Genomic DNA, 23,636 nt, shown 5'->3' with positions numbered 1-23,636 from the left:
ATTTTCTTTTGTTTATTTATAGCAAAAGTCTGCAAGGAAGGATGGGTGAACTGTATGCCTTTAATTTTTTTTGGGGGGGGGATTCCCTTTACTGTTTTCTTTCCAAACCACCATATTAATCTCAGTCAAGTAATATTGATCTTTGATAAATCTTAGGGGAATGCAGTCATGGGCTGGGAAGAATTGAGGTAATATTGGAAAGGGAAAAGAAGTGCTTCAAGGTTCTTTCCATTTTAGAACAAAGATTCACTCTGTGTTTGTGATGTTGGAATGGAGCTTAGGTTAAAGAAGGAAGTTAAAATGGGGGAGGTTTGATTGTCTATTCCTTGGAATTCAGCATGGTTCTCAATTCCTTTGGGAACTGTCTGGTTCAATAGCTGATTCCCATCATTGTATAAGAGATCTGGAACAAGCAGAATCATAAATTCAGGTAACAGCAGATCATAAATTGTTTTTTTTAAAATCCTCCCGTCATGATGTTTGAAGGAAAACCAATTGTTATTAGTTTAGAATTCAGTGAGTGGTAAACACGACGTTGTAATATTCAACCATCCAGGTCAAGCCTGCTCAGATTTGTCTCACACTTGATTGCTGTCATGGGGCACAACCTGAGAGGCAGCAAAGTCAACTCCTGCCCAATAGACAAGGACAAGGAACAAAGTCAAGGTTTCCGATTCCTATTGTTATGCACTTAGACTTATTGGAATGTAGCTGCAGAAAATCCAATGGATTCATCTGAGACCTGGTGGCCCAGTTGTGACATGCATCGGATATTTGGGCCTAGAAATTCATTGCGGCCTGTAAAGGGTGTTAGTGGGTGTGTCGTGACTGGCTTGGTGTCGTGTTCAAAGCTGAATGTTCATTCATATCCAAGGCCTCAAATTTTGGGCATGACTGGTTTGACTATATTGATGTAGGGCTGCCAGTCATGGACCAGCACAAATGCAATGGAAAAAAGAATCACAGCAGCAGAGATATGTTTTTTCAGAAGAATGCTACACATACCATACGGACAGGATAACAAACAAAGAACAAAAACAAAACGTACATTACTTAAAAGAATCAGAAAACAGCAATCAAAATTCTTTGGACACATCATGTGAAGAGATACATGAGAACATTTAATTATAGCTGGAAGGAAAAAGAAGTAGAGGCCGACAGAGAATGAAAATGATGGATGGATTAACATCATGGTTAGAAACAGGGGAGACAACAGCTACAATTCGGTCAGAGACCATGACATGATCGCCTACACCGAACGGCAAGGAACCTGAACAGTTCCACTATTTGCGAGGGGAAGGAGTCTGGTTGGGGGGGGGGTGGGTGGGTGGGAAGAGAGACGGGTGAGTTGAGAGGGTCTTGGGGCGGAAGAGGAACCATGGGTTGGATGTCAATGAATGATCCAATTTTGAGGTATTTCTCGTCTCATGGGGGGGTGGCGGGGGTGTCTGATACCCGTGATCGATGGCTGGGATGTTGGTGTGGAGTGAGTTTGGGCGAATAGTGGGCAGAAAGGAGGTAGATGCCGACGTGAGAGTCGAGAGCTTTGGCTCTGGTATGACAGTGCAGGAGGTCGTGGAATGCCCACAAGAGAGCAGCTGAGTGAACCAATTCAAACAGCCTGAGTCAGGCTCTCGGCACCAGCTGGGATTTACTTAAGGAGTCCTTAAAGCCTGGTTGGGCTGAGAGTGCCTGAAGACAGGTGTGCTTTCTAAATACATGAAGTAACTTCTCTTGGCGATAAAAGAGCAATACATGTGCATTTTGCGCGGAAAACAATTAATCCATGTTGCAACTTGCAACAGGAGGTACCCAGTCGTACTTTCAGAACGGTGTGATTTGATCTGTGAACCATCAAAATCAGGTTCTCCTCCAAGAAAAGCACTGAAGAAAACAGTGTGGAGATCAAATTTCCAGGCCTTGGTAGTCTCATGGGATGTGGCTGATATCTGCTGTTATGTGTCTGACACCATCTGTTGTAACAATTGGATTGAGTCTAATAACTTGATCTGCTGCTGGACGAGTTGTAAGTCTGGTTGACTGATAATTTGCTGATCCAGAGGAACGAGTTTATGCAACAACTTGGACAGTTAGAACTGTTCAAATGCCACTAATGTTTCAAATTAAAATGCATGTGCATCGGAGAATCAGGGATTGCTTTACATGATTTGAAATACAAAGAAAGTTGTTTTCCACCCTTTGGTGATTGGCTTTCCTTTCACTGAGTCATAATTCATAGTGGCAAACTCAACAGAGAACTGAAGTCAGCCATAACCTTCATATTTACCTTTTTTTAAAACAATTCCATCAGGTCTTCAGTTGTAAAATGAGACAAATGTCATTTGTTTGCAAATAACTGGATGCACCAAATTTAAAGCATCAACCTCTCTTTGATGGTGATTAACGATTATTGTTCCACTTTCCCTCGGTCTCTTTTCACAGAGCCAAAATCCATTCTCAGTTCTCCTTGAATCATATCCAATTAATCCTTTTTTGTTGGTCTGGACTCCTCCTCTCCCACACCCCCGCCAGCCTTAAATCTCTTTATTCAGTCGCCTTCCTGTTTCTTTTGGTTCTTCCTTGAAGAAAGGCTCAGGCCCGAAATGTCGGGAATATATCGTTGCCTGCTATGGACGTCGCGAGACTGGCTGAGCTTCTCCAGCATTTTGTGTGTGCTCACTACAGTCGTAGTGTCTGCAGACTTCGGTGTTTCACATCGACTATGGGATGTCCAGAGTTCCTCAAGCTTATTCCTTTCTGCCGCATTTCAGGATTTTGTGAGTTTTGTGTGAAAAGTAAAATTGACTTGGGGGTGGAAAAAAAACCACACAAATAGGCAGAGAGTAAAGAGGACCATAAATAGAAATAACTTGAATGCCCCTTAAACAGGTTTTCTTTATGTTTGGAGATCACTGCACTATTTGGAAGACTTTAATGCCTTTGCTGGTACTCTTTTCATTTAACTAAATTAATTAGGAGCTTGTCTAACCAAAACATCCGCAGCCAGAACTGGCATACGTTCAATAGAACTAAAAAGCATTTTGTATTAAATAGCAAAATAGTAAAAACCATTGACCTTTACCGACACACGGCAGGATCGTCACTCACAATGATATGCCAATCATGTTTACCATTTTTCTGTTCAGCATTAAGCCCTTTCATTATTTTCCAACTGTACAGTGCAGTGCACAGCTTTACCAGCACAGTTCAAAGGTTGAGCAGCACGGCAGCAGCCGAGAGTCACGGTCTCGGATATCTTCATTATAGATGATTTCAATACATTGCTCACCAATCACACATTGCAGATTTTAAAAAAGCCCACACATTTGTAGCAGTGATGAAGAATTCCTCAAAAATCAGGCATAATTAAGACTAGGGAAGGATTAAAAACAAATTGATGACAAACCTATTTCTGCAGACTCAAAGCTCATGTTGTTTTACTGTGGCCTGCAGGTTACTGTAAATGAAAACAGTTGTTGAGAGATGAACATGGGCATTTAGTGATATTGGCAAATCTTCCATTATAGTTCCTTTTTGTTGAATTGATTAATTCATTGACATTTTAAAAAATATCAAATTACATTTTATACAATATGTATTTTAATATAACTCAATAAGATTTTGATTTAATAGCAGTTGACCATGGGTAATGCAATTACCATCACACATATATGTTTACAGCAATCTACAAATAATTGACTTTCACGGACAGTGAGCATATCAGGCAAATGAAGTGTTAAGATAAACATTTGCATAGTTTCTTGTACTTTTAATTGAACTGCTCCAGACAAATTACCAAAGAATCAAGTGACTTATTTCAATAAATAAACCATAATTTCATTTGGCACCAAAACGCGCACAACCTGAGGGGAGCAACATTTCCAAGTATCTATAAATGTCATGTTCAGATGGATTAAGGGAGTAAACATTGGAACTTCAGTAATTATCAGTCAGTTTCTGAAAGGCTGTCTTTGGGAGAATTATATTTCAAAAATGTCATCTTTTGTAAGGTATCACCGAACTGATGTTTGAATATGATGGCACAATGGAGGATATTTCAAGCAGAAATGCTTTTAACACTTAACTGACTTTATTGTCCTTGAGCTGCTTCAACCGACTTCCAACGACCACCCCTGTCACATGTCATTTTTGGCTTCTGCCGAATGCTGGGAATACCTTTTTTTTTTTAAAAAAGCACAAACACAATATTATGTCTACGTAACAAAAGTATCTGTATTCCATGGTCAGTCTCTTTCCACCAGTTGTGTCTGATGACTTCTGGCTTCGCGAAGTCGTTCAACTTCATTCAGGGCATCCGCAAGATTCAGCTGAAGTTCAGAAAACTGTGAAGAGGTTTACCAGCAAGTTCACGAACAGTAGCTGTTGATATTGCTGTTGCAGTTCTTCAACATTACGACAGGTCACCAGATGCTGAGAAAACACTTCAGAGGAACTGTTTATGTCAGCAGAACCAACTTCATCTTCACGTTAAAAAAAAATTCCTTTCACATCTTCTAGTTCCATCAAAAGCACCCTATTCTCAAGATTCAAGATTCAATTTATTGTCATGTAATAAAACAGGGCCATATTACCTGAAATTGCTTTGCCTGCTGTAAGGCAGACAGATTTGCCTGAAGCGCCTCTTACAGTCAGAGAGAGAGAAGTAAAAGAGAGAACCCCCAGAGTCACCGAGTGTCCGTAGATTCGCCTCTAGCGTTTCCGCAGCCTTCGCAGCCACACAGAGTCGAGTTCAAACCATTAGCAACCCGAGCTCCAGATCTGAACCTCGGACACAGTCAGAAACCCTTCAGCGCCTTCGTCAACCCCTCGCATCCTGATTCCAATACCTGGCACCCCTTCAGCCAGTTTTGAGCCAGTCTCCAGCAGTACCCTCTGCTTCTCTTTCTCAGACGGGGAGGGGATGGCTTCCATGTTTTTCGGTGCTCTGTGCCAGTCCTCCAGTCCCCTGCAGACCGCAACCCCTCAAGGCCTGCTCCTGATCATACCTGCCGCCATCTTCTGCCATGGACACGGGATTTGAAATAGAACTACTGTCGGCTTCTTTAACATGCCGCTCAAAGCCTGTGCAGAGCTGACGGCAGTTGACCAGGCGATTGGACCCCGCGGGAGTGCTGTACCTCTGGTCCTCGCTCCCTGCAGGTCCGTACCAGCGGCAGTTCTGCCGCTACAGTGGCTCTGTCAGCACCACTATCTTTCACTGTGAAAGGTTAGATCCTTGCATTTTGTATCTCTGATCCTCCCTGTTGAGCAATGAAACATGCTTATTTGACTCATCAGTGCATTTTTCTAAACGGTGAATTTCCTTCATGGCATCTTCTAATTTATCTCAGAGGTTTGTCACAGATTTTTGTACACGTTCAAATTCTTCATGCTGGCGCTTCAGAAATGGAGCTTTCATCTCCACTTCTTTCACAATTTCATCCAAGTCTTTACTCACTCTCTTATTTTCCTGTTTTTCCAAAAGCATTTGATCTTGGGCCTTATTATACAACTCTGTGAGCTTCATTCCAGGCTTCGCAAACTTGGCCACAGCTGCTGCAGTGGGAGACGTAGCTACCCGTTCCTCTTCCTCTTCTGGCGGCTCCTTTAAGCTTTGTAGTTGAAAGAAGATGGTTTGCATTTTCCAATTCCTTATCATGAAGAGATTCTTCAAGTTGTTTTCTTAAGAGTTCTTGTATCGATATATTCTTATCCTCTACTGCAGCCATTCTTTCTTTTGGATGCAGCTGCAGTTGCTCATTAGAGTCCAGCTGAGTCTCTAAATTGCTTAATCGTTGTTCTCTGCTGCCAGGCGGCACTTCAGCCTTTGTCAGAGCTGCAATTCAGTGGGCAAGTTCAGCTTCTACTTCCGGTAACGTTTCTGCTTGCTTCATTGTTTGCTGCAGTTTCTGTTCAACAAGTTCCAGACTTTCCAGTAACTATCTATTTTTGTCTTCTAGCTGGCGTAAGAAGGCATTCTTATTTGCCAACTAATTTTCCAGTTTGTCATTCATGTCATGTAATGAGGTTGATTCTCTTCGTACATTAATGTATCGCTTCTCCAGTGCAGTTGTCTTTTCCTCCATGAGTGTTGTGTGCTTATCTTCGGTCTGTGAAGCCATTAAGAAAACTCTTTTCACCAAGTTGAGCGCTTCACATGTACACAGACCTAATGTTGGCTGTACTCTCCTTTCTGCAATCAGTCGCCGCGACTTTAGGTGCCGCCCTTTGTGCTTGAAAGTCACCATACAGCCCCCTTTTACTGGAACGTTCTCTCCAGTGCAACCTGTCACTTTTAATTTCACAGGTTAAATCTTGCATTTTATGGTGAGGGTCTTGTAATCATCCATAGATAACAGATTCACTTGTGCTCTGGTGTTGAGCTTAAATGGAATTACTGTCTCATTCACCGTCACTGGAACGATCCATTCTGTTTTACAGAATCAGCCTGTAGTGGATCTACGAAGAATTCCTCCATTTCTTTGTCCACTTTCTTTTGGTATCCCCCTTGCTTGGCAGCACTTTACAAAATGATCCTTCTTCCCACATTTATAGCAGGACTTTTCATAGGCAGGACCCATCCTTGGGATATATCTACCTCCGCACCTGCTGCATTTGTTATTTGAGCTTACCACTTTGCTTTGTTGATGCTTTGGGAAACTCCTGGTGCTCTGCTTGTATTGTTTTCATCGCATGCACTGTTGTGTCTATCCTGTTACCTTATTAATATGCAGCTCCTTAGCTTGTGCTTTTGTGGTTTCTGCTGCCCTACACATATTCACAGCCTTTTCCCTAGTCCGATCTTTTTCACGCAACAGCCTGTCTCTACATCCATTATCTGGGATTCTGCAAACTATTCTGCCTTTAATGAGTGAATTTTTCAGATCTCCAAATTCACAGGACTTACACAGTGTGTGAAGCTCGGCTAAGAATTGGTCAAAGCTCATACCTTGTTTCTAGACACAGGAGAAAAACTTGAATCTCTCAATTGTGACGTTTTTACTTGAAACCAAATAGTTCTCAAACTTTGTCATCAGAGTGCCACCGTGAAGGCTGTCTCATCAATTTGAAAACTGTTCTAGATGTCCAAGACGTCTTCACCCATTACTTGCCGAAATATAGACTCTCTCCGTTTTCCATTGGTGTTTCCCATTCCACCAGCTACTAAATAAACATTGAATCGCTGTTTGAAGCATTTTCAATTATCAGCTAGATTTCCGGAAAACTGCATTGGTTTGGGAGGAATCAACTTATCCATGCTTACGAACTGTTGTCTTCACTTACTCTCTCAGACACCTCTGATACCAAGCTATGCTTGTTCTTCCAAGAAGAACAACTTTACATGGGTTTAACACTTAACCGACTTTATTTTCCTTGAGCAGCTTCAGCCAACTTCCAATGACAACCCCTGCTACGTGTCACTTCCGGTTTCCAGCCAATCTCGTGCATTGCACGCGGGGAAATGTAGTTTTTATTTACACACATAATAAACACAACCATTTCACTCCCTATTTTCCATAGAAATTAGACTCAGGATATGACTGATGGGGCTGCCCCTTCTTCACACCACCTGCATCTAATTTCACTAGTCTTCATCTTTAAAGATCTTTTCCTTGATTTTATTTTCCTCTTTGTCTATAAAGAACTTCAGAAAATTTTTATGGGCTCAAATGCAATATCACACGGTTAGCATTAGCAATTAGCGCAACGCTGTTACAGCGCAGCAACTGGGGTTCGAATCCGGCTGTCTGTAAGGAGTTTGTACGTTCTCCCCGTGTCTGCGAGGGTTTCCTCCCACCAATCAAAACGTACCAGGGTTGGAGGTCAGTTGGGTGAAATATAGTCTATATACATATAGACATGCATAGACATATGTCTGTAATTACATACAGGCATTACATTTGTATGTAATTTGGAAATACAAACCATGTTGTATGTCTAAATTTAAATTTTAAAATTTAAAGTAAGTAATTGCTAATATTGCTAATTGAATCATCATCTTGAGCTTCCTACATCAAAACATCTAACAGTAAGCCATTTGATATAGCATCTACCAATCAATCTGCAAGGTAAGCTACAATGTATTGGAACAGAAGCCCAAGATGGTGAGATGAGGGAGATTGAGACAGCAGAAACGCTGAGGCAATTAAAAGGATTAATACTTCCATGGACGTGGAGGCAGGCGACAGTTATAAGCCCTGTAACCTTTAGCTCGAAGGAAATTTGAAAGAAAAGAGAGGCAGTGAAGGTCATGAATAGATTGGGCAAAAGAATATTGCTAAGCAAAACCTGTGTCACAAGAACAAGGAGACAGGTTGAATGAATCTGAACTTTCACACAAGTTCGCAAGGATGATGGTCACAAAACAGTACAATGAAAATTGCAGAGAGAGATTCCTAACAGAAAGGGATTAAGAGAAATGAGATCTTAATTATTTACTGTATATTACAGTGAATGTTGTCGCGTTTAATATGCTTTGACGCTTTTTGATCAGAAGTGCAGTTCTTGGATAACATGCCATAGTACGTCTCCCAGAAAGTCCTAGGACTGAGTCATCCACACATGGAATCAGTGATTCAGCTAAGAGTGGTGGTGGGTGTGGAGGGAGCAGAGTGGTGGGGATGAGGTAGGTGATTAACGTTAACTTCCTCTAATAAAAAGTCAATAGTTGCTTGAACCTGACCAATCACAGTGAGTCCTGGTCTTTGGTAAAAGTTGGGTAAGAATAGGAGTGAGCAGTGGAATTCCTTAGGCCAGCTCCTAGTTAAATGCCGAGGGATAAGCGAATTGGGAGAGTGTATGTGTTGGGATTTTTGCAGCTCCCTGCCCAATTCAGAATGTGGCAACCATTATCTGGCTTCCAATCTGCCAGAAATCTCTTCTTCCAAGCGCACATATAAGAATGGACACGGATAGCAGCCGTGGAACCTTGTTCAGCAAAGGAAAGGACTTCATTTAAAAATAAAATGCAAGCTTTCAGTGACCAAGTTAATGATAAGCACGGTGTCAATTTTAGTCTTGAAAGAGATAACGTGACTCCTGTTGTCAAGTATTCGGAAATAACAGAATTGCCAACAGCAGGAAACCTCAAGGTGTCACTTTACACTTTGTTGTGACAGTGTCAGGGACAAGTGTCAAATTGAACTGCAAACTCAGAATGGCATTAAAGCCGGTTCAGTTCCGCTCCAAGATATTCAGCTCAACTCATTTCAGGTTTGGTTTACTGCAACTGGCCCTTTAAAATTCCCTTCTGGTCATGCATTGACACTTCACAGATGCACCCCTTATTGAAGCTGATGAGTGGGACCCTCCCTTACAAGAGCACGAGGAGCATACCGTATACAAATATAAAGAGAGGAAAAGGCCATTTAAGACCTTAAAGTAGTTCTCCCAATGCGTGAAATCTGTCACCATGCCATCCCTTTTCAGCCTTATTACCTTTCATTAATAAAACAGCTATCAGTCTCAGGCTTGACATAAATGATTAATGCAGCATGAATTGTTGATTGCAGAAGAGATTTCCAAATTTCTACGATTATTTAGATATAAAGGTGCTCCCTAACTTCACTCCTCAATTCCTTGTGCTGATTTTTTCCATCATGTCTCTTCGTCCAAAGAGAAGAAAAGTTTATATCTGTTCGCCCTACCAATCCCCATGAATATCACATATTTAGATCAAATCACCCCCATTCATTCTGAATTTGAGAATATGGATGATCTTAGTGTTTGATATCCTCTTCAATTTAATCCTTGAAATCCATCTGTCTTTGACATATACACTCCAAATCATCCTGAGATATTGTATTCAGAATTCCACTCATTTGGGGGTAACCGGAGCATTTTTATAACTGTGGCACAACATAAACACCCTGATATTCCAGTCCTCTAGATATACATGTATCTTTAGCCACGTGGACATTTACCCCCTCCATAAATCTTCGTCCGCGAAGCCAAGCCAAAGAAAAGAAATTGATTATATTAGCTGAGTCATTCGGTGAATTTGTATTGATCTGTGTATGTGGTTCTAAGACCGCTTGGAGGTCCACTGCTGGAAGAATATTTTACTCAGTGACTCATGAAGGCAAGTCAGTGCCACCATCTATGGGCATTTAATGACAGGCAATAAAGACTGGCTTGTCAGCAATGGAAACATCTTGTAAATAGAGGAAAAAGTTCCTGTTCCATTTTTTTTTGGTTTACAGTGGATGAGTTCACACTTGCTTACAACAAAATGCATTAAAAAGAACACCTGTAGTCTATTAAATAGCTCCTTGTAACCTAATTCTTCCATCTACCATGCTCCTATTGGTATCTATGTTCAAGTCATTGAGACCCCAAGACACAGATCTTTCCATATCATCATAAAAATCATTCGTTGTAAAGCTAGGAAGGATCTTAATGAATTTATTAATGATAGTTTCACTATTTTGTGGGAAGATTGATGTTAGGAAAACTTTGTAAGGAAAACTTTCCATGGGGTTTCTTGCTGTTCAATTTTGCAACGAAGAAACTTACTGTCGCCGTAATCCACCCTTCAATGTGCCAGCATGTCTGGATCAGTCAGTCAACAATAACGGGCAATATTTCTTATTAATAAATATCAGGCGAGGAGCTTTTTTCTTAAGAAGGGTTCCTTAGGCCAGCTCCTAGTTAAATGCCGAGGGATAAGAGAATTGGGAGAGTGTATGTGTTGGGATTTATGCAGCTCCCTGCCCAATTCAGAATGTGGCAACCATTATCTGGCTTCCAATCTGTCTTTATATGCAAGCTTAGGCTATGAATACTGGCTGGTTATTCAACCATGAGGAGGATTATGGGCAACAGATAGAAGTCAGGAATCAGAATCCTGTCAGTGTTGATTTTACTCGTGTAGTTTGGATACGAAAGCATTTCTGTCATTGCAGCCAAAGAAAGATAGGAAAGACTTTAACTACTATACCTTTATTTAAAAACAATATTGGTATAAATCCAGTAATTATTGACCAATCAGTATGGTCAAGGCAAATTGGTGGTAGGGAAAGTTTTACAATTTATCAAGAACAGAATTAGCAATGACGTGAATAGTGTGATTAATTAGAGAACACTATTGATTTGCTATGTCCAACTAATCTAGTGGAGCACTTAATGGAGTAGCAGACAGCAAAGTTGATGAGGGAACTGTGGCCTGTGTGGTATATATGGACATGCAAAAGATATTTACCATATATACAAGTGTAATAGCCAAATTTTGTGAAGCAACTTTTAGGGTAAAATTTAGGGGGTTATCTATTACACATACTATTTTGACTGTGGTAAGTGCCTGCTTCTTTCAAGGCGCCTGGAGTTCAGATGGGCGGGTGGCCAGGGCCAAGGCGAGAGTCTGTAGCCAGGGCATTGGGAGCTCGGGTGGGTGGGCGGTCAGGGCCTTGGTGAGAGTTCGCGGGGTCGAGAGCTCTGGAGGGCAGGTGGCTGGGCCAAAGTTAGAGGGGGGGTTGACTTTAACATGGTATCAACTATTATATATGTGTGTGTATATATACAGCAATTCAATGATTGAATATTGCAAAATAAATGAACGAAAATCCGAACACTGGGAGAAATCACCAGGTCAAGCAGGGCATTAGTTGACATTTTGGGATGAGACCCTGCATCAGGACTGAGAGAGAAGAGGAAAGCTAGTCATTATACAGTGGTTTGAAGGAGATAGGTGTGATAGGGGCATGTGGAAGATAGATGCGAAGGAGATGAATGCAGGTGGAGCCAGGTGTGAGAAGCTATATGAATGGTGAACAAAAGGCGAAGATGACTGGGCGGACTGGTGAATAAGTGCATTGTGGGTTACCCGAAATTGGAAAATTAAAAAATTGTAACATTGGGTTGTAAGCAGCCCGAGTGAGATACGAGCTATGGAATAAATTGGGTTGTAGTAGTATGGAAAGAAATGTAATCATGTAACAGGAAATGTAGTCATAGTGAAAGGCTGTTCCCAGAGGGAACTATAGAGCGGAGTACCCCAGGGATCTGTACTAGGGCCACGAGTACTCTTAATACATATATGAGTAAACTGGGCACAATTTCCAATTTGGTAGATGGCAGAAAACTTCAGGAGGACAGTATGTAGACTTCAAGTAGATACAGAGAGACAAATGAAATGGAAAATGTAGTATGTGTTGGATAGCGGGACCAGCTGGATGGGTGGAGATGCCTTCCATGCTGTGACCATTCTGCGATTCATCGTTTAATTCAATGAAGCAGCCATTTGTCTGTGGTTTGTTCATTTGAGAAGCTCATAGTGATGTCACGCATCCTGGCTTGGCTCCACTTCACCATCTTATTTCTGCGGCTTGCTCTCACCCACAGACAGTGAACTGACGTGTGCCAATACTGTGCCAGCGGACAGCAAAGCGCCCGTGTGCCCATTCTGTGGAAAACTGTAAGAAGTAGCAGAGCTGAATTCCTTCATGCCTTGTACCCGCTGACCCTCTCCTTCATTTATAATCACTTGAAGTCCTGCAGTGAAATGATAATTGCTTAAATTTTTCAATCAAAGCATTTGGTGCATTAGTGCCTACTCAGCCTCTTTGGATAGAGAAGATACTGTCTGACAAATCCAACATACAAAGAGGTTCATCTGGGGGCCCAAAAGCAAGCTTCCCACGAACATTCTTAAAATATTGCATGGTTGTAAAAACTGGCTGATTCATTTTAGAGTACAAGTTTAGCTTGAGGCCACATGAAGAATGGGCGTCTGAATCTGGCAAAACACATTCTTCCCTTGTGTATCCATGCTGAAGCATTGCCAGCAAAAGTAGGACATATGATACCAGCTACACTTCATTTTATCCATTAACCGTATGGTGTCTGCTGCCACAGTGCCTTGTAATATGACCTTTATTTCAAGCAGTTATATTTTTGCTTTCTTTTTCTGTCGTTCTTTTTGCTCCCTTTGGGGAGAAAAATGTATCGAAGAACATAACTTTATGTCTCCTCTGCCAGAGTTTGATGATCATCCAAAGTGTGTTGCAACCAATAACTTTGCTTTATTACACAGCAAACATGACAACAAATTTGTCCCAATGGCTTAAAGTGCCAGTAGACTTGTCAAGTCAAGTTTACTGTCATCTGATTGCACAAGTACAACCCGCCGAAACAGCATTCTCCGGTCCTCCGTGCAAGACATGCAGACACACAACCGGACACGCATGCAGACAAATAATACACACGCAGGACAAGTATTCATTGTTTACACTAAAAAAAAACTTGTTTTTAGTGGTGCTAGTTGAGAGAAGAATGTTGGTCAGGAACAAGGAAAATCGTTGACTCATGGACACGATTATAATCTCTGTGTGCGTGGGATTATGGATCCGAGTTTCAATTTAGCCATAATTTGAGTTGACAATTAAGTGCTGTGTCCAAGAGGTATCTTTCAGATGCGAAGTTAAACTGAATAAAAAGCTTCATTGGCAATGGAAGAGCAGGAGCCCTTTCCTGGTCTGTAAAATGAAATTTATTCCACTACCACAGAATTGGTCTTCTGTCACAGCTGTTAGGGAGACTACATTTAAATGACAGACTTATCACCCTAAACAAACTAAGCACCTCTTTTTAAATGCATTCACTGGCTATCAAGTGCCTTGGAAGCTCTTTGGCTGCTGCTCTTTTCTGATTGACGTTTTTGAGATGTAAATTATTCTTACCAGGCTTGACTGGGTGAATGCAAGACTGCTGCTTCCCTGGCAAGGCTATCATCAACCAGGCATTGTAGTCTATTAATAACAATATACATTGCATTGTGTAGGTATGCACCAAAATTGCTTGCTGTAACAGAACAGGTACCTCATGGAAAAAAAACCCCACAAATCATACACATTAAATTGAAAAATATAGTAAGTTCAAAAGATGGATAACAATAGGTTCAGGACGTCTCCATTCCCAGTCCTGACACTGGGTCAATGACCTGTGTCAAAAATGGTTGAGAGGAAACACCCAGCAATCATCACCTGATTGTTGTCCGGACTGGATCATGGTTTGTGGTTTGGAGAGGGCCCAAGTTGAGTCTGGAATTGTATTTAACCCATGTGCAAGTGGTACTATCTTTTAAAAAGATCTTTAATCTTTTTAACTTGATTCCTGTATGAGCTTGTGCATGGTTCCTGTCCATACCTTAATGAAGCTCAAACCCAAAACATTGGTTAAATATATTTATCTTTGCTACATAAAGTACACTGTTGCACCAGCTGAGTTTCTCCAGCATCGTGTTTTGACTTCAACCACAGTGTTTGAGGACTGTAGTGTTTTACTTTCTCTATGTTCAAAATCGGCTTAGAAACATTAAAAAAAAAGCTATGTCTCATCTTGCCGCAACCCAAATCACAAATGAAAAGGCTGCCTGCAGGAAAAAGAATCTCAGGGTGGTATGTGATGTCATGTGTGTTCTCTGACAATAAACTTGAAATCAAATCAAATCTCTTGTCATTTTTTTTTTAGTTGCTCCAAAATAGAATGCAGATTCGTGCCAGGTTGTGGGTGGTTTTGTAATCTTGACCACACAGAGATCTGGATTGAATGTGTCTACATTTACTTCAATTGGCACCGTTTAGAATTGGCTCGCGTACCAGGATTTTGTCATTTGAAATACACCTGTGGACTGGGGCCAAATAATGAAGGAGAACTTGTATTTGTAGTTTAATGAATGTAAAAAGTATGGTGATTATCTAACTTAATGTGGTGGTTATGAGCTATAACCGGCCACAACTCATGTGGCCCTGGATAAAGACAGAGAATGTGGGAAATATGCAGCCAATCAGGACTGCAAATGAGGTGAGAGAAACTGAGTTAACATTTCATGTGAATGACTCAAGATCAGACTTTCATGGAAAAGTAATTGATCTGAAAGGTTTGTCTGTCTGTCGATGCTGCATAACCTGAAGAGTTTTTTTGGTGAATTTTCTGTTTTAATTTCAGAATCCCAGCATCTGCAGCTATCAATTTTCTATCCTGTCTTACTGTTCCTGAGCGTATTGTCTCAAGCCAACCTTGCGACCATCTCATTGGGGATTGGCAGCATAAAGATTAAGATTGTTCATGCTAGAAAGTTTTTTTTAGACATACTGCACAAGTCCATGCCGCACAATTTACACCCCATTAACCGACACTCCCATTAACCGACACTCCCAGTTTGTTTTCACTGGTGGGAGGAAACCAGAGCCCCCAAAGAAAAGCCACGCAGACACGGGAAGAACATACAAACTCCTTACAGACAGTGTGGGATTCGAACCCGGGTCTGGTCCCATTCGCTAGCGCTGTAAAGGTGTTGCACTAATGGCCACGCCAACCGTGCCGCCCCTGTTGGAAAGGAGAGTGCGTGATAAACCAAAGAACTAACCTTGTTGCTATTTCTCTTTTCTTTGGATGCACCAGGCAACGCACTGATGGGAAACTCATCAGCCACATTCATGGGAAGTTTCCTCGCCAGCAGTTTGGGGTCATCACCTGCTCATCCAGCGGGACCCACATCCTCTCCCTCAGAGCCTGCCTTCCGAAGTCCTCACACAGCCACGTCACAGATCTGGTTTTCCCACTCCCACGAAGGTAAGACACATGGTGGTGGAGCATCCCGAGAGGCTCGGCAAATCTCATTGCAAAATCTGAAATTAAGGAAAGCTTCCCACTTTCAGCTGGAGGCCTGTACAGTGCATCACTGTGTCAAAGTCTGGGCGGTAAGACAGCTGGTGGCCCTGCGCCTAATAATATTACTCCCTGTGGGATTCCCCACACACATTCACAACAAAGGCTGGAAACAGAGCACTTGAAAGATTTATTCTTAGCATGACTGTGGTGTAGAGTCCTTTGAACTATGTTCCTTGTATCCATTGCGTTTTTCACTGAAACTTTGTAATGTCATGGATAGCTGTGTACAAGGAAGCAAAGTATTTCATACCAGCAAACTCCTGTTGGATTTGTAAACTTGATTATAACTGTTTAAAGTGATTAAATGATATTATAAATTAATGGTAATCATCAGACCATAAAACATAGGAACACAATTACGCCATTTGGCCCATTGACTCTTCCCCACCATTCAAACCATGTATTTTTCCTCTCAGCCCCATTCTTCTGCCTTCCGCCTGTCACAGTTGACCCTTACTAATTAATAATCTATCAACTTCCGCTTTAATATACCCAATGACTTGGCCGTCTCTGGCAATGAATTTGCCTGAAAAATATGCCCTCCCCCCATCCTGCTAATATTAAACACAGCATTTCTTGCAGTCAGAGGTCTGATTTTTAAAAAAAATCTGATATTTATTTACTTTTCTGAAAGAACACCAGCCTAGAAATTGCGTCGTTGCAATCGATCTTCAAAAGCAGACTGCATAATTTCCAAACCATTTTTCGTGCCTCGATTTAGTGATTTTTAAATCATTTGTGAGAACGTATGTCTTATCCATTAACAGTAACTATACTGTGCATGCCAGTGTATAGGATGATCCTCGAAACTTAGAAATGTTGCCTCAACATCTGGTCGTCTTATATTTAAATTTAAAAATTTTAATTATAAATTTAAATTTAGACATACATACATACAGCAAGGCAACAGGTCATTTTGGCCCATGAGCACTTGCCACCCAATTAACCTACACCCCCGGTACACTTTGATGGTGGGAGGAAACCAAAGCCCCCGGGGAAACCCACGCAAACACGGGGAGAAAGTACAAGCTCCTTACAGACAGTGCAGGATTCAAACCCTCGTCCCGATCGCCCAAATCTAAAATCTAAACCTTGACAGTGAAGTGTCAACTCCACTGCCATCTTTCCCCCTCCCCCTCCCTATCCTATCCCCATCCCACTGGCTCCCATCGAGTGTCCTGGTCAGGCCCTCGATGCACCTTCCTCGCGCTGACAACCTGACTCACCTGCATGCAAGTGTCCCAGTCAGGCCTTGTGCATACTCTACCACCTTCTTCCTGCTGACAACCCGATTACAAGTGTCCCAATCAAGCCCTCGGAGCACTTTCTTCACGATGACAACCCGGCTCACCTCCATGCAAATGGCAACAGTGAAAAGAATGTGCGGATTGAGGGGTATTGCTAGTTCAACGGGGAAAACCTGCGTGTGTCCAATGAAGTCTCAGTCCGACTGCTGTTGGCTTTGTACAGGCTTTAAACAGCCTGTTACAAGAGCCAACAGTGGTTTATGCTAAAATATGATAACAAAATTAAAACCTTTACAGCGTCATTTGGAATTAAAATATTGTGACAGCATCACTCCACTGGTCACTGGTAAGTTCCAGACTTGGGGTCATCCTAGATAAAGTATATAGCTCAAAACTTGCATTTTATGTGGAAAATCTGGAGGTCTTTTTATACCAGTGGTTTTCAAACTGCCCCCCCCCCCCACCAATTCACATTCAACCTTAAGTATTCCCTATGCCATATGTGCTCTGTGATTAGCAAGGGATTGCTTAAGGTGGGATGTGAGTGGGAAGGGAAGGTTGAGAATCACTGTTCTAGACCCAATTATTACTGGAATATTTTGCTTGAGAAAAATTGTCAATGGCCCATTTCCTTTGGAGTTATGAAACCGTGCACATAACGAGTCAGTTAGGTACGATTAACACAGTGGTTTTCAAACCTTTTTCTTACCACCCACATCCCACCTTAAGCAATCCCTTACTAATCACAGAGCACTTGTGGCATAGGGACTCCTTAAGGTGGAATGTGAGTTTAGGGGGGCAGTTTGAAAATCATTATTCTGTACAGAGTTGTCCAATAAACCGACAGATATGGTATGTTGTAAATATATTGGTTGTTCAGTTATTTTAACTGTAGATACAATCACTTGATAAACTGGCTTACAATACTAGAGTGTATCACGTTCATTTCGTTGTTGCACTGTATTTAAATACTTCCCAATGACTTTGTACAGTGTAATTAGCTGAGGCAGATCCACAATGATATGTAATGCATGTAAATTCATTGTTAACCATTCTTTTCATAATTCATAAATAGGCTCATGTTACCAGCAATGAAAACATTATGAAGCTAATCTTCAGTGACTGAGTTCATGATTTTAAAAATGGAATAAAAATTTGTCTCCGGTTGCATGTATTACATGTGCAATATAGTAACGGCTCAATGGTGCACACGTCAGAGTATAAAGCATATGCTAAGATGTTGAGCATATTAAATAGAAACAACAGTTTGGTGGAGAGGTCGTTCAGTCGTTGGAACTTTCTCCAACATTCAATACAATCATGGCAGACCCTTTCTCTTCCTGTACCCCTTGATATCTTTTCTCTCTATAAATCAAACTCCTTCTTTAAATATATTCAGTGAATTGGCCTTCTGTGGAAGGCATTTTTTTCACAGGTTCACCACTCTGGGTGAAGTACCATCTCCTCATTTCAATCCTGAATACCAACTTCTCAACTTTTTTAATATCAATTTTCTTTGAATATTCAGCTGCCAGCCTTGGTCACCTCACTTGCCTCCAAAGTGATGATTACATTGTACCTGTCTTGAATTCATCCCACTTATTATGGACATTTCAGACATTTGGGTAAATCATATTTATTTATTGATTGACTTTCTAGAAATCATCATTTATTTTTGTACAATTATCCTATTTATTTTCATATTTTCCTTTTTGTTTATAAATTCTGTGTCTCCTGACACAGTTCCATTTTCCTGACTCAAGTACCTTTTTTGAACTTCCTTATTTATTTTAACACATCAGATCTCTCTCCATCAGGTCCCTGGTCCAATGTATTGTGAAACCGAACGTCCCTCCCCGCGCCCCCCCTCCCCCCACACCAAAAATTAGTACTGGATTGTGTTGACTTTTGGCAAACTGCTTCCAGCCCAAGTCCTCTCCTTGCATTCCAGACCAAGATATCTGGGCTTATAAATTCAGTGCTATTAATTCCATTTCTCTGCCCTGACCTGTGGCCATTCTACTTTTTGAATCTTTATTCCGTTTATTCTTTGAATTGGCAAAATATTCTACCTTGGTTTCAATGCATTTCTGGGTCTATAAACTTTGCCTTTAAATTTCTCTTCTTTACCTCCACTGCCAATGGCAGAATTACCTAGAAATTCAACTTGGAAAGAGGCCAGTTTGGCCAATCTCTGAGTTTGTCAGCCAGTCACTAACCAATGGAAACAAGATTTCATGATGTCCTCTAAAAATTTTGAATCTGATTCTTTTTTCATTGAAAAGCTCATAAATCTGATAACTTCTCTTTGACCTTAAAGCAACCCAATCAATTCCAGTGAGATTGGTTAGTTTTCCTTAACTAATCTCTTGTTTCATAATATAATTAATCTTTGATGTTCTTTTCCCATGATTTTTATTCTCCAAATTTCCCACAAAGCACCCAACTTCAACATTTCATATGAAACTTCTTCAGAGTTCTATTGAGACATTTTGTGTCAGATTTTCTAATCTCTTAGGGCCTGTTTGTCTCTAGTGTTAACAGGGCTTCCTTTCCTCTGCTCTGCAAAAGGCCTTATGGTGCTTCACATTTCTTTGCATGGAACCGTATCCTACCACAAATACTCATAAATCCTCCTGCCTCTTCCATGTTCCAACAGTTTGTCATGTTCTCTGAGCTGGTGTTGCCAAGAACCTTCAAGATGACTCTTCTTGAGCTCCATTCACTATGATTTATATGAATGGAAAACAAGACACTTTTAGTTCAGATCCCTAGATTCTATCTATCTGTCTGAAAACCATTAATTTACTCCAACTCGTGCTTTTTTATTCCCTTGCTACTCCTCCAACCATAGAGCTATCCTCCCTTTCACACGCCCATGGCTATTGTGGTGGAGAGATATTGTCATCAGGATGAATCAAATATATTAGCTGAAACTTATCAGATATTTCCAGCAACACATATGTTGGCCAGATGCCCCTTGGGGATACACTGAGAATCAACAGCATGTGAAAATTATATCTGTAGAAAATCTGATGTCATATTTTGAACTGTACTTTACCTAGGACGAGATGAAATTGGTTCTGCATGTTGATTTGATATTGACAGGAAGCTAGGGAGGGTGCTGGAAGCTGGCCAGAGATTCCAGTGACTAGAGATTTGGATGTCCAGCTGATTTTGATAGTAAAGAAAGAGAAAATAAACAATGAGAGCAAACTGGCCAAGAATATGAAACAGACAATTCGAGCTTGAAGTATAGAAAACAGGAGAGCGCATTTGCAAGTGAATCCTTCCAGAATGTCTGAGGAAATAGTCATGTTGAATAAGGAAATGGCAGATATCAGAATTTATTGTTATGAGCACATCATGTGATTTGTTGTTTTGCAGCATTTATATAAATCACCTTACAAAATAAATTTTCGAAAAAGTTAAAGTAAGGCAGTGTTTGTGCTTCATTGTTCATTCAGGAATCTGATGGTGGAAGGAAAGAAGGGGCGGATTAACCATTAGGCTGAGTAGGCTTAAGCCTAGGGGCCCAGAAAAGAGGAGGGGGGGGCCGGCAGGAGTGGAGATGTCGGGCTCTACAATTCTTTCGACCCCAAATGTTCAATTGATCCTCGGCACTTATCAACCCTTTTTCGACCTCCTGGTATTTTTCGACCCCCTTGAATATTGACCACTTTGGAGACCCCTAATATAATTTATTTAACATAACTGAACGTCACTTTATTCTATTCAACGAAGGGTGAGGCAGGGGGGCAAGGTCAGGGGGAGCCCAGTCAGCGTATGGGCCACTGGAAAGAAGCCCTCCTTGTGCCGCTGAGTGCTTGTCTCCAGGCTCCTTTCTCATGATGGTAGAAGAGTGAAGAGGGCATGGCCTGGGTGATGGGGGTCCTTGAGGATAGAGGCTGCTTTCTTAAGACACCGCCTCTTGTAGATGTCCTGATAGAGTGAGGACTGGTGCCCGTGATGTCACAGGCTGTGAAAAACCTCTGGAGTTTTTTCTTGTCCTGAGTGTTGGCCTCTCCATACCAGACAGTGATGAAAATTTACAGAGAAAAATATTAATGAGAATACGAGTGACTCTACAGTTAACAAGAGTGTGATGTTGGTAAATGTGAAATTGTTCATCTTGGAAGGCAGAACAAAGGAACAGAACTATTTAAAGAAAGAAAAACTACAGAAAGCCACTGAACTAATGGATTTGGGGTCCTTTGCATGAAACCCAGAAATGTAACATGCAAATGCAGGAGGTTAAAGGTTCATGGAATGTTGTCTCTTTTATTTTTTTAGACATACAGCATAGTAACAGACCCTTTCGGCCCACGAGCCCGTGGCGCCCAATTAACCTACAACCCTTGAACGTTTTGAAAGTTGGGAGGAAATCCACGAAGATACAGCGAGAATGTACAAATTCCTTTCAGGCAGCACTGGATTCGAATGTGGGCCGCTGGTGCTATAACAGCATGGCACTGACCACTGTGCTAAATGTGCCGCCCAATACATGAAGGTTGCAGCATAAAAGTAGGGAGGCCTACTGTAACTCCACAAGGCAGTACTGTGATCACACTAACTACAGATCAATTCTGATTATCCAAAATGGTTGGGACCGCGCCTATGTCAGATAAATGATTTTTTCTGAAAACTGGGCAATTTTAAAAAACAGCCCAGTCGCAACAACAAATCACTTGTATCAATGTTTAAACAAAAACAAACAAGGGAATGCTTTCTAAGCATTAAAATAATGTTTAATTCTCACAAAAAAAAATTGCTGGCCACAATGCTGCCGCTGATCCCCAACACGAACCCACCACTGCCACTGATCCTTTGGCCTGAGTCTCGATTCCGAATCCTCACCTAGGCCAACCGCACATGCACACCGGGGAGTAGGCCGACGGGAGGGTTCGGAGTCAGGGAAGGAGGGAAGGGAATGCCGTGGAGTCTGAAGTCCCCGCTCCTGCCCGGGAGCCCAAGGTCCTGCTCCTGCTCCTGTTCTCCTTGATGACTCCAGGCCAAGGGTTTCTTTCGACCGCTTATGGCTGGGAGACAGTGGCGTGCAGTTTGAGAGGGAGAGTTGGAGAAAAGTCAATGAGGGTAGGTAAAAAAGAAATGGAGAGAGAGAGAGAGGGGAGGGGAGGGGAGGGGGGGGGTGTTACCTGAAATAAGGACAATTGTCGTTCTTGCTTCATGTTGAGTGATTTTTTTTCGAGCAGTGAGGTTATTTTGGCTCTGAAAATGGTTTGGATAAATGAAAATTTCAGGGAATCTGATTTTAGATAATTGGAGTTGTGAACAGTTTTCATCCCCTTATTTAACCGTGCATCTTGGCGCCTCACAGTTTGGCGGGCAGCAATCTCCTTTGAAGAAGACCGCAGAGCCCACCTCACTGACAAAAGACAAAGGAGGAAAAACCCAACACCCAACCCCAACCCACTAATTTTCCCCTGCAACCGCTGCAACCGTGTCTGCCTGTCCCGCATCGGACTTGTCAGCCACAAACGAGCCTGCAGCTGACATGGACATTTACCCCCTCCATAAATCTTCGTTCGTGAAGCCAAGCCAAAGAAAAAAAAAGATATTACTTCATTGGAGGTGGTTTTTTGTTTTGTTTTTGCTAGGAGAAGTTAAACAGGTTGTGATTCGATTCATTGGAGTTTAGAAGAGTGCAAGGTGATCTTATTGAATCAGAAGATTCTTGGGAGAAGGTAGGGTAACTGGTGAGAGGTTCTTCAATCTCATGGGAGAATTCAGGTGCAGAAGATAGACGGAAGAATTTATTCTCTCAACGGGTTGTGAATCTTTGGAACTCCATGCCATAAAGAGCCAATGGGGTGGTGAGAGGGATATTTTTCAGCCTGAGTTTGATTGATCTCAAATCTGTTTGGTTATGGGGAAAGGGCACGGAAATGGATGGGAAATGTTGAATCAGCCATGATTCTTGTGAATGATGGAGCAGGTTCAAGGGGCTAAATGGCCTTCTCCTGTCCCTACCTTTTGTGGTCTTATAGTGTAGTTCATGCCAAGGCTTGCCAGGCAGCAGCCCGAACTTCGCCCGACAAATGAATGATGGATACTGATATTAAGTAGATGGCTGGTGACGCAGGGGAGGAGGGACAAATCATTGGTCTCAGAGAGAAAGACGGGTTGGACGGGGTAGATGACTGGAGAGACTGGTAACTGAAGGTTGACAATTGTTAGATGAATAGAAAGTGATTGATCAGTGGAGTATAGAAGATGTAAATAGGGATCATTGGGAGGGAACTCAGGATTATGAACAGATGAGAGGTGAGAGATTAGAAAAAACTTCACAGAAGGGCCCAAAACTTGTACCATTCTCCAGGCCTACAAAGCCATGGAAAAAAAATATCCTTGGGGAATTGGGGTCACTTGCAATGAATCTGTTCCTGGAATTCCTCAGGTTGAAGTTTTCCTTAAATATAATTGACTTTGTTGCTGGACCATTCACAACCATGTGATGACTCTATGATGTGTTGCTTAGATCTTGGATGTCTTTTTATGGGTAGTCGTTTGCTTGACTCTGTGCAATGACGTATAGAGGGATGAGATGAAGCTTGCCTGGTGCTAATCCCTTGAACCTCTGACTCTCTGTTGTCCATCAGTGGGACACAGGAGATAAAGTGAGAGTTCACATCAGCAGGGCTAATACAGTGGCTGAACATCAGCTGCATAACACTGGATATTTCTGACCTATCCTTCCAG

At 41.7% G+C, this 23,636-nt stretch overlaps 1 protein-coding gene across 16 annotated transcripts in view; it reads left to right on the top strand.

The window, feature by feature from the left end:
* Nucleotides 1-23,636, top strand: part of bahcc1b (BAH domain and coiled-coil containing 1b) — a 421,144-nt gene that overhangs the window by 52,348 nt on the left and 345,160 nt on the right. For all 16 annotated transcript variants that reach the window (XM_069930138.1, XM_069930136.1, XM_069930134.1 and 13 more), the window contains exon 3: nucleotides 15,400-15,570. In XM_069930138.1, coding sequence (XP_069786239.1) covers nucleotides 15,400-15,570 — 171 coding nt within the window. The remainder of the gene's footprint in view (nucleotides 1-15,399; nucleotides 15,571-23,636) is intronic.

This window comes from Narcine bancroftii, chromosome 3, assembly GCF_036971445.1.
Source record: "Narcine bancroftii isolate sNarBan1 chromosome 3, sNarBan1.hap1, whole genome shotgun sequence".
Taxonomy (NCBI): domain Eukaryota; kingdom Metazoa; phylum Chordata; class Chondrichthyes; order Torpediniformes; family Narcinidae; genus Narcine; species Narcine bancroftii.
The sequence above is the reverse complement of the archived record's forward strand: the minus strand, read 5'-3'. Positions and strand labels throughout refer to the sequence as shown.